Source organism: Artemia franciscana, chromosome 21 (genome assembly GCF_032884065.1).
Source record: "Artemia franciscana chromosome 21, ASM3288406v1, whole genome shotgun sequence".
Lineage (NCBI taxonomy): Eukaryota > Metazoa > Arthropoda > Branchiopoda > Anostraca > Artemiidae > Artemia > Artemia franciscana.
This window is the reverse complement of record NC_088883.1, coordinates 27,774,722-27,789,897: the sequence shown is the minus strand read 5'-3', so window position 1 is coordinate 27,789,897 and position 15,176 is coordinate 27,774,722. Positions and strand designations below refer to the sequence as shown.

Genomic DNA, 15,176 nt, shown 5'->3' with positions numbered 1-15,176 from the left:
AGGCCCCCTCCAACGCTTATTTTTTTTCAAAGTCAACAGATCAAAATTTTGAGATAGCCATTTTGTTCCGCATAGTTGAAAACCATAATAACTATGTCTTTGGGGATGAATTACTCACCCACAGTCCCTGGCGGAGGGGCTGCAAGTTACAAACTTTGACCAATGTTTACATACAGTAATGGTTATTGGGAAGTGTACGGACGTTTTCAGGGGGATTTTTTTGGTTTGGGGGTTGGGTTGAGGGGAGGGGTATATGTGGGAGGATCTTTCTTTGGAGGAATGTGTCATGGGGGAAGAAAAATTCAATGAAAAGGGCGAGAGATTTTCTAGCATTACTATAAAAAAACAATGAAAAAATAAAAATGAAAAAGCTTTTCAGTTGAAAGTAAGGAGTAGCATTAAAACTTAAAACGAAACAGAGATTATTACGCATATGAGGTGTTCTAAAAATACTTTAGCATAAAGAGCGAGGTATTTAGGAGGAGATAAATACATCGCTCTTTATGCTAAAGTATTTTTAGTAATTTCAACTATCTATTCTACGGCCTTTCTGATTCAGGGATCATTCTTAAAGAATTGGGACAAAACTTAAGATTTAGTGTAAAGAGTGAGGTATTAACGAGGGGACAAACCCCCTCATATACATAATAAAAATTAAAGAATCTAAAAGTTTGTTACGTAAGTTAATTCTTAAGTTACATATATTTTTTACTGATAAAAACATTCGTTAAAAATTAAAAGCTCTAGCTGCCTTTTTAAGTAACCAAAAAATTGGAGGGCACCTAGGCCTCCTTCCCCACCCCTTTTTCTCAAAATCGTCTGATCAGAACTAAGAGATTTAGCCAAAAAAAGAATTAATATGCAAATTTCATTTTAATAATTTATGTGCGGAGAGCCAAAATCAAGCATGTATTAATTAAAAAAACATCCAGAAATTAAATAAAAAAAACTTTTAACTTTTAGTTTTTTTAACTGAGTGTAAGGAGCGACATTAAAACTTAAAACGAACAGAAATTACTCCGTATATGAAATGGGTTTTCCCCTCCGCAATCCCTCGCTCTTAACGCTAAAGTTTGACTCTTTGCCACAATTCTACTTTTTAAAACAATTAAAAACTTTAGCGTAAAGAGGGAGGGATTGCGAAGGGGACAACCCATTTCCTATACGGAGCAATTTCTGTTCGTTTTAAGTTTTAATTTTGCTCCTTACTTTCAGTTTTAAAAAACTAGTTTTTTTTATCAAACAGTTCGTGGTAACGAACAGTTTCATCAAAGTTAGTCTGTGTCATCAAAAGTTGCGAGCCTGAAAAAATATGCCTTATTTTAGAAAATAGGGGAAAACACCCCCTAAAAGTCACAGAATCTTAACGAAAATCACACCATCGCATTTGGCGTATCAGAGAACCATATAGCAAAATTTCCAAGCTCCTATCTACAAAAATGTGGAATTTCGTATTTTTTGCCAGAAGACAAATCACGGGTGCGTGTTTATTTGTTTGTTTTTTTTTTTCTTTTCCCTAGGGGTCATCGTATCGACCAAGTGGTCCTAGAATGTCGCAAGAGGGCTCATTCTAACAGAAATGAAAAGTTCTAGTGCCCTTTTTAACTGACCAAAATAATTGGAGGGCACCTAGGCCCCCTCCCACGCTCATTTTTTCTCCAAAGTCAACAGATCAAAATTTTGAGATAGCCATTTTGTTCCGCATAGTCAAAAACCATAATAACTATGTCTTTGGGAATGACTTACTCCCCACAGTCCCTGGGGGAGGGGCTGCAAGTTACAAACTTCGACCAGTGTTTACATATAATAGTGGTTATTGGGAAGTGTACAGTCGTTTTCAGGTGATTTTTTTTTGGTTTTGGGGGTGGGGTTGAGGGGAGGGGGCTATGTGGGAGGATCTTTCCTTGGAGAAATATGTCATGAGGGAACAGAAATTTAATGAAAAGGGCGCATGATTTTCTAAAATTAGTATAAAAAAACAATGAAAAAATAAACATGGAAAAGTTTTTTCAATTGAAATTAAAGAGTAGCATTGAAACTTAAAACGAACCGAGATTATTACGCATATGAGGGGTTCTAAAAATACTTTAGCACAAAGAGCGAGGTATTTAGGAGGAGATAAATACCTCGCTCTTTATGCTATTGTATTTTTAGTAATTTCAACTATTTATTCTACGGCCTTTCTGATTCAGGGGTCATTCTCAAAGAATTGGGACAAAACTTACTACTTAGTGTAAAGAACAAGGTATATACGAGGGTACAAATCCCCTCATATACATAATAAAACTAACGAATATAAAAGTTTGTTACTTAAGTTAATTCTTAAGTTACGTATATTTTTTACTAATAAAAAATTCGTTAAAAATAAAAATTTATAGTTGCCTTTTTATGTAACCGAAAAATTGCATGGCAACTAGGCATCCTTCCCCATCCCTTATTTCTCAAAATCGTCTGATCGAAACTAAGAGAAAGCCATTTAGCCAAAAAAGGAATTAATATGCAAATTTCATTTTAATAATTTATGTGTGGAGAGCCAAAATCAAACATGCATTAATTCAAAAACGTTCAGAAATTACATAAAAAAACTAGTTTTTTAACTGAAAGTAAGGAGCGACATTAAAACTTAAAACGAACAGAAATTAATCCGTATATGAAATGGGTTTTCCCCTCGTAATCCCTCGCTCATGTCGCTCCTTGCTTTCAGTTAAAAAAACTAGTTTTTTTTATGTAATTTCGCAATAAGAAATGATTCCAATTTTTGATGAATACAGTTAGTGAAATGAATGAACCTTTTTAGCTTATAAAATGTTAGCTTTTAGCACACAGTCTTGGCTGAACTTTCAAACAGTTCGTGGTAACGAACTGTAGTAAGGAGCGACCCGGCTCAATAGAAACCAAAACTCTAAAAAATGGAAATTTGATATCAATAGCTACATCAAAAGAATCGCATTTTAATGCTGATTTTAAATATATAAGTTTCATCAATTTTAGTTTTCCGCATCAAAAGTTACGAGTCTGAGAAAATTTGCGTTATTTTAGAAAATAGGGCGAAACACTCCCTAAAAGTCATAGAATCTTTTTGCCACAAGACAAATCAGTTTTTTACTGTTTTAAAAAGAAGAGTTGAGAGAAAGAGTCAAACTTTAGCGTAAAGAGCGGGGCGTTGATGAGGAAGCAGCCCCTTTCATATACGAAGTAATTTCTGTTCGTTTTACGTTTTAATGTCGCTCCTTACTTACAGCTGAAAAAACTTGTTTTTTTTATTTAATTCGTTAAGAAGTAATGATGCTTGGGCTATTTTAAAAGATGGATTTTAACCAAGAACTTTTATTGAAAGTGTGTTATTGTTTATTATTTTCTGTGCTGAAGACGGCCCTTAGATATATTCAAATAGGCCAATATTCAAATAGGTTTTGTTCGTTCACTGTCTTGGGAAAAAAGTCCTCATTATTCTCTCTTCTGTATTTCTAGTATGGGGCACTTCACAGTTCACAAAAAAATAACGAAAATAGTGAATTAGCTGAAAAATAATCATATATAAGGTATAAAAACCAGGATTAGAAAAAAAAATACCTGATTAAGGAACTGAACCCTTCCCATTCTGATCCAAACTTTAACGCGCTTATAACTGAACTACGGGGGCTGATGATCAAATTCAATCTATTTGTTCCTCTAGGACCAAAATGTATAACTTATAGCCCTTTTCCCAAAGACTATAGAGAGTTATGTCATCACCAAAAGTATTCAGCAAATGCATTTGTAACTGGCTATTATAAAACATCTATTTAATAAAAGTTTGTATTATAAAGAGTGAGAGCCTTAAACTATATTTGGTGAACCTGAACTTTTGCGAACAGGAGAAGGGGAGGGGGTACGTCCAGGAATAGTCATTTGGAATTTTAAGATCCAGCTATTTGTTATTCTATGAAGTTTTTCCTCTTAAAAACATTCGATATTTTTAAAATCATTTTGCAAGCTTTAATGTCAGCTGATTGCGTTAAAGAGTTCATAGTGAATTCTCCTAACAGACTAAAGATACTTACTAAGGGGGATGGGAGAAGAAGTATACGGGAAGGGTTCTTATAAATCTCCAGCTAAGGATTTTGTATCATAATTATCATAATACTATCGTTTCATCCTTCCAAGCTTTTTCACCTAAGAAGTGGCACCAAAAGTGCCGTTTTTAGTGCTATGTGGCGCTTACGGATGGTAAAAGCAAGCAGATATGAATAATAGCTTTCAAATGAGCTATTAAATTTCTCTCTAAGAAGTTCTGATAGCCCACCAGCCCCAGCTTTTCCACTTGAGCCATGGCACCAATAGTGCCATTTGATGTCATTTGGCACTCGTAGATGTAGTGCCATTTTTGGCGTCATTTGACACTCCCAGGTGGTTGAATTTACAGGGAAAACTTAGATATCAGAAATAGTTTTATTTGAGCTATTTAAGAGCCGTCCTGGCCGGGTGGGTTGGTGCGCTGGATTTGGGATCCTTTGTCTGAGAGGACGCGGGTTCGAATCCCAGTGTACCCAATTCTTCGGTTTGACACGGGGGTCAGTGGCGTGACTCTGTAAGCTTAGCCAGAGTCGACCCAGCTCTAAATGGGTACCTGGAGAAATCTGGGGAAGGTAAACAGGAAGGGTATGCGAAAGCACAGGATGGCTGGCCCCCAACCCCCCATTGCACTTCCTGGCTGAAGGGCCAAGAAACGGAGATCAGCACCGCCGGTAGGGACTGTAAAGTCTAATGCCGTATCCTTTACTTTTTTTTTATTTAAGATATGTCTATGAACTTTTGGTAGCCAGATATCCCCGCCCCTTGAGAAATGGCAAAAAAGTGTCATTTTTGTGTCATATGGCACTTGCAAAGGGTGGAATTTGTAAAAGTACGTAGATGTGAGAAATATCTTTGAATGAGCCATTACGCCTATCTCTATGATTTTCTGGTAAACCGCTAGCCCTGGAAAAAAAAAGAATCAGGTGACAGTTCAGTGCTACCAAGGCAAAAAAGTGATTTTCCTTGGTTGTTCCGGTTGGAGTTTCCGGTTGTTCCGGCTTAAGGATTGTAAATTCCCTGCGTAAGGTTTTCGACTACGTTGATTCTAATGGTACACTCTTCATTTTGATCTGATGCCATTTTCGAAGCCACCATAAATTTATTTTCGCAAAAAACTTTTACTTTTAAGACGAAACGAAATAATAGTTATCATTTCTGATGCAATATTAGATGGCAATTTTTTCACTAGGCAGTTTTTTCCTAAACGTGATTTTTAACTTTTAGTTACTATGGGCTCTTGTTCGCTCTTCACTAGGTTGCAGCTAACGCTGCAACCATGATACTATTTCGAGGACATGTAAATAGATCTGGAGGAAATCTAAGTGATCTTGTTTAGGGGGGACTAAACTGAGAGAAGGGTGCAGGTTCATAATAAAATGCAAGAAAATATATATATTCGAGTGTTTTCTTTATAATAGAGACAAGACCCCCCCCTCCTACATTGCTAGTCCCAGAAGACTAATCTTTTCGTCAAACTGTATTATTCATAATCTGGACACGAAACAATTGGGCGATCCCATTTTTCATTTTGGAAATATCTAAAGACAGATGTGAAATTAAACAGTTTCCCAAAGAAAAATACAAACCTTATCCAATTGACTGAATTCCTAATAACAAGGAAGAATAAAAAAGTAGTTCATTACTAATAAAAGGTCAGTTCATTACTAATTAATGGCCAGTCCATTAGTACGCTACGACGAGTAATTCCAAAAAATTTCAGGTCGTTGCTGGCCATATCTAGGGGGTTTTAAATGAAACAGAATCTTGACCAAACTAAGATTAATTTAGTATCCGTGAAAAGTACGGGATGGTGCTTTGTGATTAACTAATATCGCTCTTGAGACTATCAAAAAAGATTTGCTTATAATTTTAGAGAATATGATGAAGCTAAGGAACACAAAAGGGAGGGAGGGCTCAAGGCTTTCTTTTTTTAGCAATTTTTGTTCCAGTAATAATTATTGTTTTTATTATTAGGCTCTGGGAAGAATTAAGCTGTGTACGTATACGAGAATCAAAGCACCAATACGGAAACTTATGGCAGAATGTGCAAAGTCTACAATCCACTCTACGTCTTTTCTATTTGTGCAGTATCTTCCAAAATCGACATCACGGACACAAATAGCTTTCTGATTCGGTGTTACAACCCTTTACAACAAAATTGGCAGTTGAAAAGCTTCTTAGCGAAGGAAAACTGTACTTGTAGTTTTAACACAGGAAGGAGCGGAAGTTTAAAGGAAGTTTGTGTTTCTTCTTTTTTACAAGTTGTTCCATTTTTTTTGTTGTAATTCTTTATTTTTGTTTTCTTTTTCATTTTTGTACTTCCTCGTTGCAAATTTGCTGTATTCAAGAAGTTTTCCATTTTATTATACTTGCATATATTTAAAAGTAAGAAGTGATGGAAACAGTAAATTTGTCAACCTTGTGATGGTAAAGTGGATCAGAGCTTGTGTTAAATGCATAGGTATTCAGGTTCAAATCTTACCGTTGCAAGGAAAATTACATTTATACTTCCTATAAATGTAAACTTTCTATCCAATAAAATAAATAAATTTGTCAGTTTTTATACAATCCATTTATCTTAGGTAGTGCAATAGCACTGCCTAAGCAAAGAAGGAAGTGGGCTCTATGTATTGTTTAGATAGTTTTTATGGCACTTGGTATTTACCAAATGATATATAGCGATCGCATATTCTGTCGGTCTGTCTGTCCTGGTTTTGCTAGTTTAGGCACTTCCAGATAAGCTAGGACGATGAAATTTGGCAGGTGTGTCAGGCACCAGACCAGATGAAATTAGAAATAGTCGCTTCCCCGATTCGGCCGCTTAGGGGCGAGTGGGGGGGACGGTTAATTCGAAAAAATTAGAAAAAATGAGGTATGTTTAGCTTAAGAACGGGTGATCGGATCTTAATGAAATATGATATTTAGAAGGATATCGTGTCTCAGCGCTCATTTTAAATACCGACCGGATCCGGTGACATTGGGGGGAGTTGGAGGGGGAAACATAAAATCTTGGAAAACGCTTAGAGTGGAGGGATCGGGATGAAACACAAGTCTTAGATACATGATTGACATAACATGGATCGAATCCGTTCTCTTTTTGGGAGTTGGGGGGAGGGTTAATGCTGAAAAATTAGAAAAATGAAGTATTTTCAACTTACGAAGGAGTGATCGGATCTTAATGAAATTTCATATTAGAAGGACCTTGTAACTCAGATCTCTTATTTTAAGTTTCAACCAGATCCAGTGTCATTGGGGGAGTTGGGAGGGAGGTACCAGAAATCTTGGAAAATGCTAAGAGTGGAGAGATCAGGATGAAACTTGGTGGGAAGAATAAGGACAAGTCCAAAATACGTGAATGACATAAGTGGGCCAGATCCAATCTATTTGGAGGAGTTGGGTAGGGGGGGGGTAATTAGAAAAAATGAGGTACTTGTAACTTGCGAACAGGTGATCAGATCTTAATGAAATTTGAACTTTAGAAGGATCTTGTGCTTCAAAGCTCTTATTTTAAATCCCGATAAGATCCGGTGACATGGGGGGGGGGTTAGATGGAGAAACTGGAAATCTTGGAAAACGTGAAAACTGAGGTATCTTGCGAACGGGTGATCGGATCTTAACAAAATTTGATATTAAGAAGGGCCTTGTGTCTCAGAGACCTTATTTTTTATCCTGACCATATCCGGTGATATTGGGGAGTTGGAGGGGAAACGGAAAATCTTGGAAAACGCTTAGAGTGGAGAGATCAGGATGAAACTGGGCGGGAAGAATAACCAGCAAGTCCTAGATACGTGATTGACATAACAGACTGAATCCACTCTCTTTGGGGGAGCTGGAGAGGGGTTTAATTCGGAAAAATTAGAGAAATTGAGGTATTTTTAACATAAGAATGGGTGACCGGATCTTAATTAAATTTGATATTTAGAAGGAACTCATGTCTCAGAGTTCTTATTTTAAATCTCGAAAGATATGGTGACATTGAGAGGAGTTTGAGGGGGAAACCGAAAATCTTGGAAAAGGCTTAGAGTGGGGAGATCAGGATAAAACTTAGTGGGTAGAATAAGCAAATGTCGTAGATACGTGATTGACGTAACCGGACTGGATCCGCTCTCTTTGGGGGAGTTAAGGGGGTCCAGTGCTTTGGCGAGTTTGGTGCTTCTGGACGAGCTAGGAAGATGAAATTGGTAGGCGTGTCAGGGACCTGCACAAAGTGACTTGATAAAGTCGTTTTCCCCACTTCAACCTTCTGGGGGGCTGGAGGCAGAGGAAAAATTAGAAAAAATGAGTAGCCTCTGAGTTTCCTTTTAAATCAATCTATTGATTTTTAGAATTTTGCTAAGGTCATGCCGTATAAGCTCTTGGTTCTTGGCTCTCCCGACCTCGTCATAAGTGCCATACGAGCTCTTAGCTCTTGTTTTTTTACCATGGCACTTCGTAAGGAGGGTGTCGTCGTAATAACTTCAGATGGGGCTCATTTGATTTGAAATTAAAAGTTCTAATACCCCCTGTGCCCCCTAAAAACCAGAACACAATTTGTTCTTTACTGAAAAAAATACATTTCAAATATTTTCTCTTTTGGTTATAAAAGAGGGATTAATTCAATAAATTCACTCCTGTTAAGACTTTCATGAATTAACATCAGCATACATTTAACTGTCAAACCACATTTATATATTCTTTTCAGCAATCTTGGGTGTAAGGGTAATTTATTTTCTTGTTTTGATGTTTTGAATAATAAATAATACTCAAAATAAAAGTTTTTATCGTAAAGAGCAAGTTACGTCCGGCCTTTAGAAGGCACAGAGTCAAGCATCTCTCTGTGGTAGATTCTGTTAGTATTTTTTGGTTTTTTATTGTATTGATTTTTTTATTTATTAGTTATTTATTTATTTTATTTTATTTATTGATAGTTTTATAGTTTTATTTATTATTAATGATAATTTTACGCTTGGAAATTTATTTCCAAGCGAATAGTTTTTTACCAAAGAATAGTTTTTTACCAAGCGGTGCTAAGGAGGATGATTTTGACCTTTTCTTTCACTGTCAGTAAAAGGAATTATTATTCTCCCCCCTTCGGATTGAGAGGAAATGTTTCTTGGTATTTACAGGCTGCCAAAGACAATGAAATTCCAGCACTTAATAGCAAACTGATTTTGCATGGAAATGTTGTCATAAACTTTGATATTTTGCGTCATCCTTTCAAGACCTGGGAGTCACTCCTGTTGGTCAAAATCCGACTGTCACGATATAGCAATTAGTAAAAAAAAAACTATACAATAATGTGCGAAAGACATACTAAAGAGGGTGGAGAGAATCCCTTCTAAGGGCCATATTTTAGTTGTATTTATATGAGTCTGTCCACCACCAAGGGGTGAACCACTTCTTTTCAATTTGGATGTGATTTTTGATGCGTACTAATATGTCCTGCGAAAAGAAAAAACAATTATAAGGTCATAGATTTTTTTTCAAATAATCACCAGCCGAAATGAAATCATTAGGCAAGAAAATAAATCACTAGGAACCCTGATAAGCCCCAAAGGCTGGCAACAGTTGTCGCAGATAAATAATTTAGAAAAATAGCAAACTAGCCTGATACTTCATAGGGTCAGTATTGATTTGGCACATGTACGCTCCCGCGTCTTCAGTATGTACATCATCTAAATGCAAATTCCATAATGTATGTCCGTTATGTGAAACAGTTACACGCTGGTTGTGGGTTATCACGTGGGTATGGATCGCTTGTATGGCTTTAGTGTCAGCTTTGACCCAGCCAACCTGTAATCAAAAATAAATATATAATCAACTAGCCGCAGAGTCTATCGGATGACGTGCATAAAAAAAGAAAGAAAAACGGTAGCGAAAACTTGCCGCTCCCTTGCGACAAAAAAAGCTTCAAGGAAATTCCAACTTATTGCCCCAGCCGGAGACATAACAGGGTAGGCTTATTCAAGCTACGAATAAAATCCATCGAACTACTATATTGCTGTTACTCGAATAAATACTCTTTTGGTGTAAGGCTTCAGGTATCCGTTGCAGAATCTCAAACGACTGTTTTCACAGCTAAAAATTAGTGATTGGTTGAGAGTGACTGATATAGACCATTATGTAGGCATATATCAAGCAGAAGTTTACTCATTCTAAATTGAAGGTAAATGCATAAAATTTATCAAGTGGATATGATTCAAATTTTCATAAATAATGCTTGAAACATTTTTTTTGGAGAGAGGGGGAAGGGTAACTCCACGTACCCTATTATCTTCGGTACGTCAATATAATATTTGTTTAGATTTAGTATCAGCTTTGACCCAACCAGCCTGAAATTCAAAATTAGTAGAAGATTTCAGGTAGGAGATAAAACAGCTTTTGTGTCAATGAATTTGTGTCTTCAACGTCCAGGTCTGACCTTAGCCATGTCCTGGCCCTCTGAGTTCAACCTCCATGGAACCTGCGTTTAAGAAACAATCCACTTTGATATCACTTATTTGAAGACCTGGGATGCTATACGCAGATTTTATTTTAGGATTACTGTGTCATGTTTCTTATTGAGATTTTCTCAAAATTCAACTGAAAGTGAAGAGAAACACCATAATTAAAGCGAACAGAAGTTATTCTATATATAAGGGAGTTGCTCCCAACTCAACTTATTACTCCTGATGCTAAAGTTTTTTAGTTCTTAAAACGTCCTCTTATTTCCATTCAGAGGACTCTTTCAGGAGTCTGTTTCAGGAGTCTTAAAAAAAAATGGACAAAAAGTCAAATTTAGCGTAAAGAGTGAGCGGTTAACAAGGGTACAAACATCATCATATATGGAATCATTTTTTTTTTCAAGCTTTGATTTTTCTCTCCTTAATTTCAGTTGGAAAATTTTATTGTTTGAATTTCTGATCATTTTTCAAATCGTGACCAGGACTAACCAAAATATGATGGTGCTTGTCCCATAAACCGCTGTTTTCTTGCTGATAACTTGTATATATTAATGAAAATAAATTTATATATTGATTGGTAGCGGTCCACTTTTCATTTCTGCTGTTTTGAAAATTGAAGTGTAAGATTGTATTTATGATTTTGGACAGAATTTGAAAATTTAGTCAAAGTTTCAGTAATATTTTTTGCTACATTGAAAAAGATTTTCACAATTGGATGAATACTAATACCCCCTCGAAGATCCATAATAAAGTCAAAGAACAAAAAAACGTGAAGCAAGAAGGATTGAACATTAATTTTTACCTTTTTAAAAATATTATTTTAAGAATGATTATTATATAAGACAGAAGAATTAATTGCTGTCTTTTTACGGGAGGGGGAATAGTTTTGCATTGAAGAGGCATAAATTAAAAAACAATAGTTGAGCTAATCGGGAAGTGAGTTGAACGAGGGATCAGCTACAGCGGGGTTGAGCTGTACATGACTCTGTTAGATTAAGGTTCAGTTGCACTGGGGTCGTGTTGAATAAAGGTTCAGTTGTACGGAGGTCGAGTTACATGGGGATTCAGTTGTGCGTTTTATTAGTATTTTTACCATAAGAGGGTAGGTGTCATTCAGTGAAACTGATAGTTCATAGTCGAATATAAGGCTTGGCATAAGGGGTTATTCTTGTTTTTTTTCAATTTTTTCAGTTGATTAGTCTCTTTTCCATTTCCTTTATCAGGAATGTAGCTCCAGCATATTTATTGGGGGGAAAAGGTGTCTACATCCGGAGAATCAAGGGTCACGCCCCTCCTAAACGAAGCCTTTATCCTTCTATTTTTTGCTACTTTATCTTAACTAATGATTGTTCTTTCGTTGTTCTTCGTTGTTCGCTGTTTTTTGTCTTTGGTTCTTTTTTCTTGTCCTTCTGTTTTTTTGCTATACTGTATCTTTTTTCTCCTCCCCCTTTTTTCTTGTCCTTCTGTTGATTTTGTTATTGTATCTTCACGAATGACTGTTCTTTGATATGATCATGTATGGTTTTTTTTTTTGTCATTGTTTCTTTTTTTCTTCTCCCTTTTTTCTTGTCCTTCTGTTTTTTTTCCAACTGTATCTTAACGAACGATTGTTCTTTGATATAAAAATATAAAAAAACTAGTTTTTGTAACTGAAAGTAAGGAGCGACATTAAAACTTAAAACGAACAGAAATTACTCCGTATATGAAATGGGTTGTCCTCTCCGCAATCCCTCCCTCTTCACGCTAAAGTTTTTAATTGTTTTAAAAAGTAGAATTGTGGCAAAGAGTCAAACTTTAGCGTAAAGAGCGAGGGATTGCGGAGGGGACAGCCCATTTCATATACGGAGTAATTTCTGTTCGTTTTAAGTTTTAATGTCGCTCCTTACTTTCAGTTAAAAAAAAACTAGTTTTTTTATATTTAATTTCTGAACGTTTTTGAATTAATGCATGTTTGATTTTTGCTCTCCGTACATAAATTATTAAAATGAAATTTGTATATTAATTCTTTTTTTGGCTAAAGGGCTTTCTCTTAGTTTTGATCAGACGATTTTGAGAAATAAGGGGTGGGGAAGGAGGCATAGTTGCCCTCCAATTTTTCGGTTACTTAAAAAGGCAACTAGAACTTTTAATTTTTAATGAACGTTTTTATTAGTAAAAAATACACGTAACTTAAGAATTAACTTACGTAACAAACTTTTATATTCTTATATTTTTGATTATATATATGAGGGGGTTTGTCCCCTCATTAATACCTCGCTTTTCACACTAAATCTTAAGTTTTGTCCCAATTCTTTAAGAATGACCCCTGAATCAGAAAGGCCGTAGAATAAATAGTTGAAATTACTAAAAATACTTTAGCATAAAGAGCGAAGTATTTATCTCCTCCTAAATACCTCGCTCTTTATGCTAAAGTATCTTAGAACCCCTCATATGTGTAATAATCTCTGTTCGTTTTAAGTTTTAATGCTACTCCTTACTTTCAATTGAAAAAAACTTTTTCATGTTTATATTCATCGTTTTTTTTAATAGTAATGCTAGAAAATCCTGTGCCCTGTTCATTGAATTTCTCTTCCCCCCATGAAATATTCCTCCAAGGAAAGATCCTCCCACATAACCCCCTCCCCTCAACCCCACACCCAAACCAAAAAAATCCCCCTGAAAACGTCAGTACACTTCCCAATAACCATTACTGTATGTAAACATTGGTCAAAGTTTGTAACTTGCAGCCCCTCCCCCAGGGACTGTGGGGGAGTAAGTCATCCCCAAAGACATAGTTCTTATGGTTTTCGACTATGCGGAACAAAATGGCTATCTCAAAATTTTTATCCGTTGACTTTGGGAAAAAATGAGCGTAGGAGGGGGCCTAGGTGTCCTCCGATTTTTTTGTCACTTAAAAAGGGCACTAGAACTTTTCATTTCCGTTAGAATGAGCCCTCCTGCAACACTGTAGGACCAATTGGTCGATACGATGACCCCTGGGAAAAAAACAAACAAATAAACACGCACCCGTGATATGTCTTCTGGCAAAAATACGAAATTCCACATTTTTGTAGATAGGAGCTTGAAACTCCTCCTTTTCCCCCTATTTTCCAAAATAAGGCAAATTTTCTCAGGCTCTTATCTTTTGATGACAAAGACTAAATTTGATGAAACTTATATACTTAAAATCTAGCATAAAAATCCGATTCTTTTGATATCAAACAGTTCGTGTAAGGAGCGACCCGGCTCAATAGTAACCAAAACTCTAAAAAATAGAATTTTGATGCCAATACATAGATCAAAAGAATCGCATTTTAATTCTGATTTTAAATATATAAGTTTCATCAAGTTTAGTCTTACCCATCAAAAGTTACGAGCCTGAGAAAATTTGCGTTATTTTAGAAAATAGGGGGAAACGCCCCCTAGAAGTCATAGAATCTTTACAAAAATCACACCATCAGATTCACCGTATCAGAGAACCCTACTGTAGAAGTTTCAAGCTCCTATCTACAAAAATGTGGAATTTTGTATTTTTTGCCAGAAGGCAGATCACGGATGCGTGTTTAATAGGTTTTTTGTTTTTTTGTTTGTTTTTTTTTTCTTTTTCCCAGGGGTGATCGTATCGACCCAGTTGTCCTAAAATGTTGCAAGAGGGCGCATTTTAACGGAAATGAAAATTTCTAGTGCCCTTTTTAAGTGACCAAAAAAATTGGAGGGCACCTAGGCCCCCTCCCAAGCTATTTATTTTACCAAAGTCAACAAATCAAAATTCTGAGATAGCCATTTTATTTAGCGTAGTCGAAAACCTTATAACTATGTCTTTGGGGACGACTTACTCCCTCACAGTCCCCGTGGGAGGGGCAACAAGTTAAAAACTTTGACCAGTGCTTACATATAGTAATGGTTATTGGGAAGCGTACAGGCGTTTTCAGGAGGATTTTTCTGGTTGGGGGAGGGGGTGAGAAGAGAGGGATATGCTGGGGGAACTTTCCATCGATAGTTTGTCATGGCGGAAGAAAATCTTCATGAAGGGAGCGCAGGATTTACTAGCATTATTTAAAAAAAATGAAAAAATAAATATGAAAAAGTTTTTTCAGCTGGAAGTAAGGAGCAGCATTAAAACTTAAAACAAACAGAAATTATTACCCATTTGAGGGTCTCACCTCCTCCTAATACCTCGCTCTTTACGCTAAAGTATTTTTAGTAATTTCAACTATTTATTCTACAGCTTTTGTGATTCTGGGGTCATTCTTAATGAATTGGGACAAAATTTAAGCTTTAATGTAAAGAGCGAGGATCTGACAAGGGGGGAACCCCCTCATATATGTAATAAAAATATGAGAATACAAAAGTTCTTTACTTAAGCTAATTTATAAGTTACGTAAATCTTTTACTAATAAAAATATTAGTAAAAAATCAAAAATTCTAGTTGCCTTTTTAATTAACCAAAAAACCGGAGGGCAACTAGGCTTCCTCCCCCGCTCTTTTTTCTCAAAATCATTCGATCAAAATTATGAGAAAGCCATTTAGCCAAAAAAAAAAAAATCCAAATTTTGTTTTATTTATTCTTCTGCGGAGAGCCAAAATCAAAACATGCATTAATTCAAAAACGTCCAGAAATTAAATAAAAAAAACAAGTTTTTATAACTAAAAGTAAGGAGCGACATTAAAAATTAAAACGACCAGAAATTACTTCGTATATGAAAGAGGCTGCTTCCT

At 35.9% G+C, this 15,176-nt stretch overlaps 1 protein-coding gene across 2 annotated transcripts in view; it reads right to left on the bottom strand.

Moving 5' to 3' along the window:
* LOC136040543 (lachesin-like) overlaps positions 1–15,176 on the bottom strand; it is an 83,533-nt gene that overhangs the window by 36,540 nt on the left and 31,817 nt on the right. For both annotated transcript variants that reach the window (XM_065724744.1, XM_065724745.1), the window contains one exon: positions 9,643–9,828. In XM_065724744.1, the coding sequence (XP_065580816.1) occupies positions 9,643–9,828 (186 nt within the window). The remainder of the gene's footprint in view (positions 1–9,642; positions 9,829–15,176) is intronic.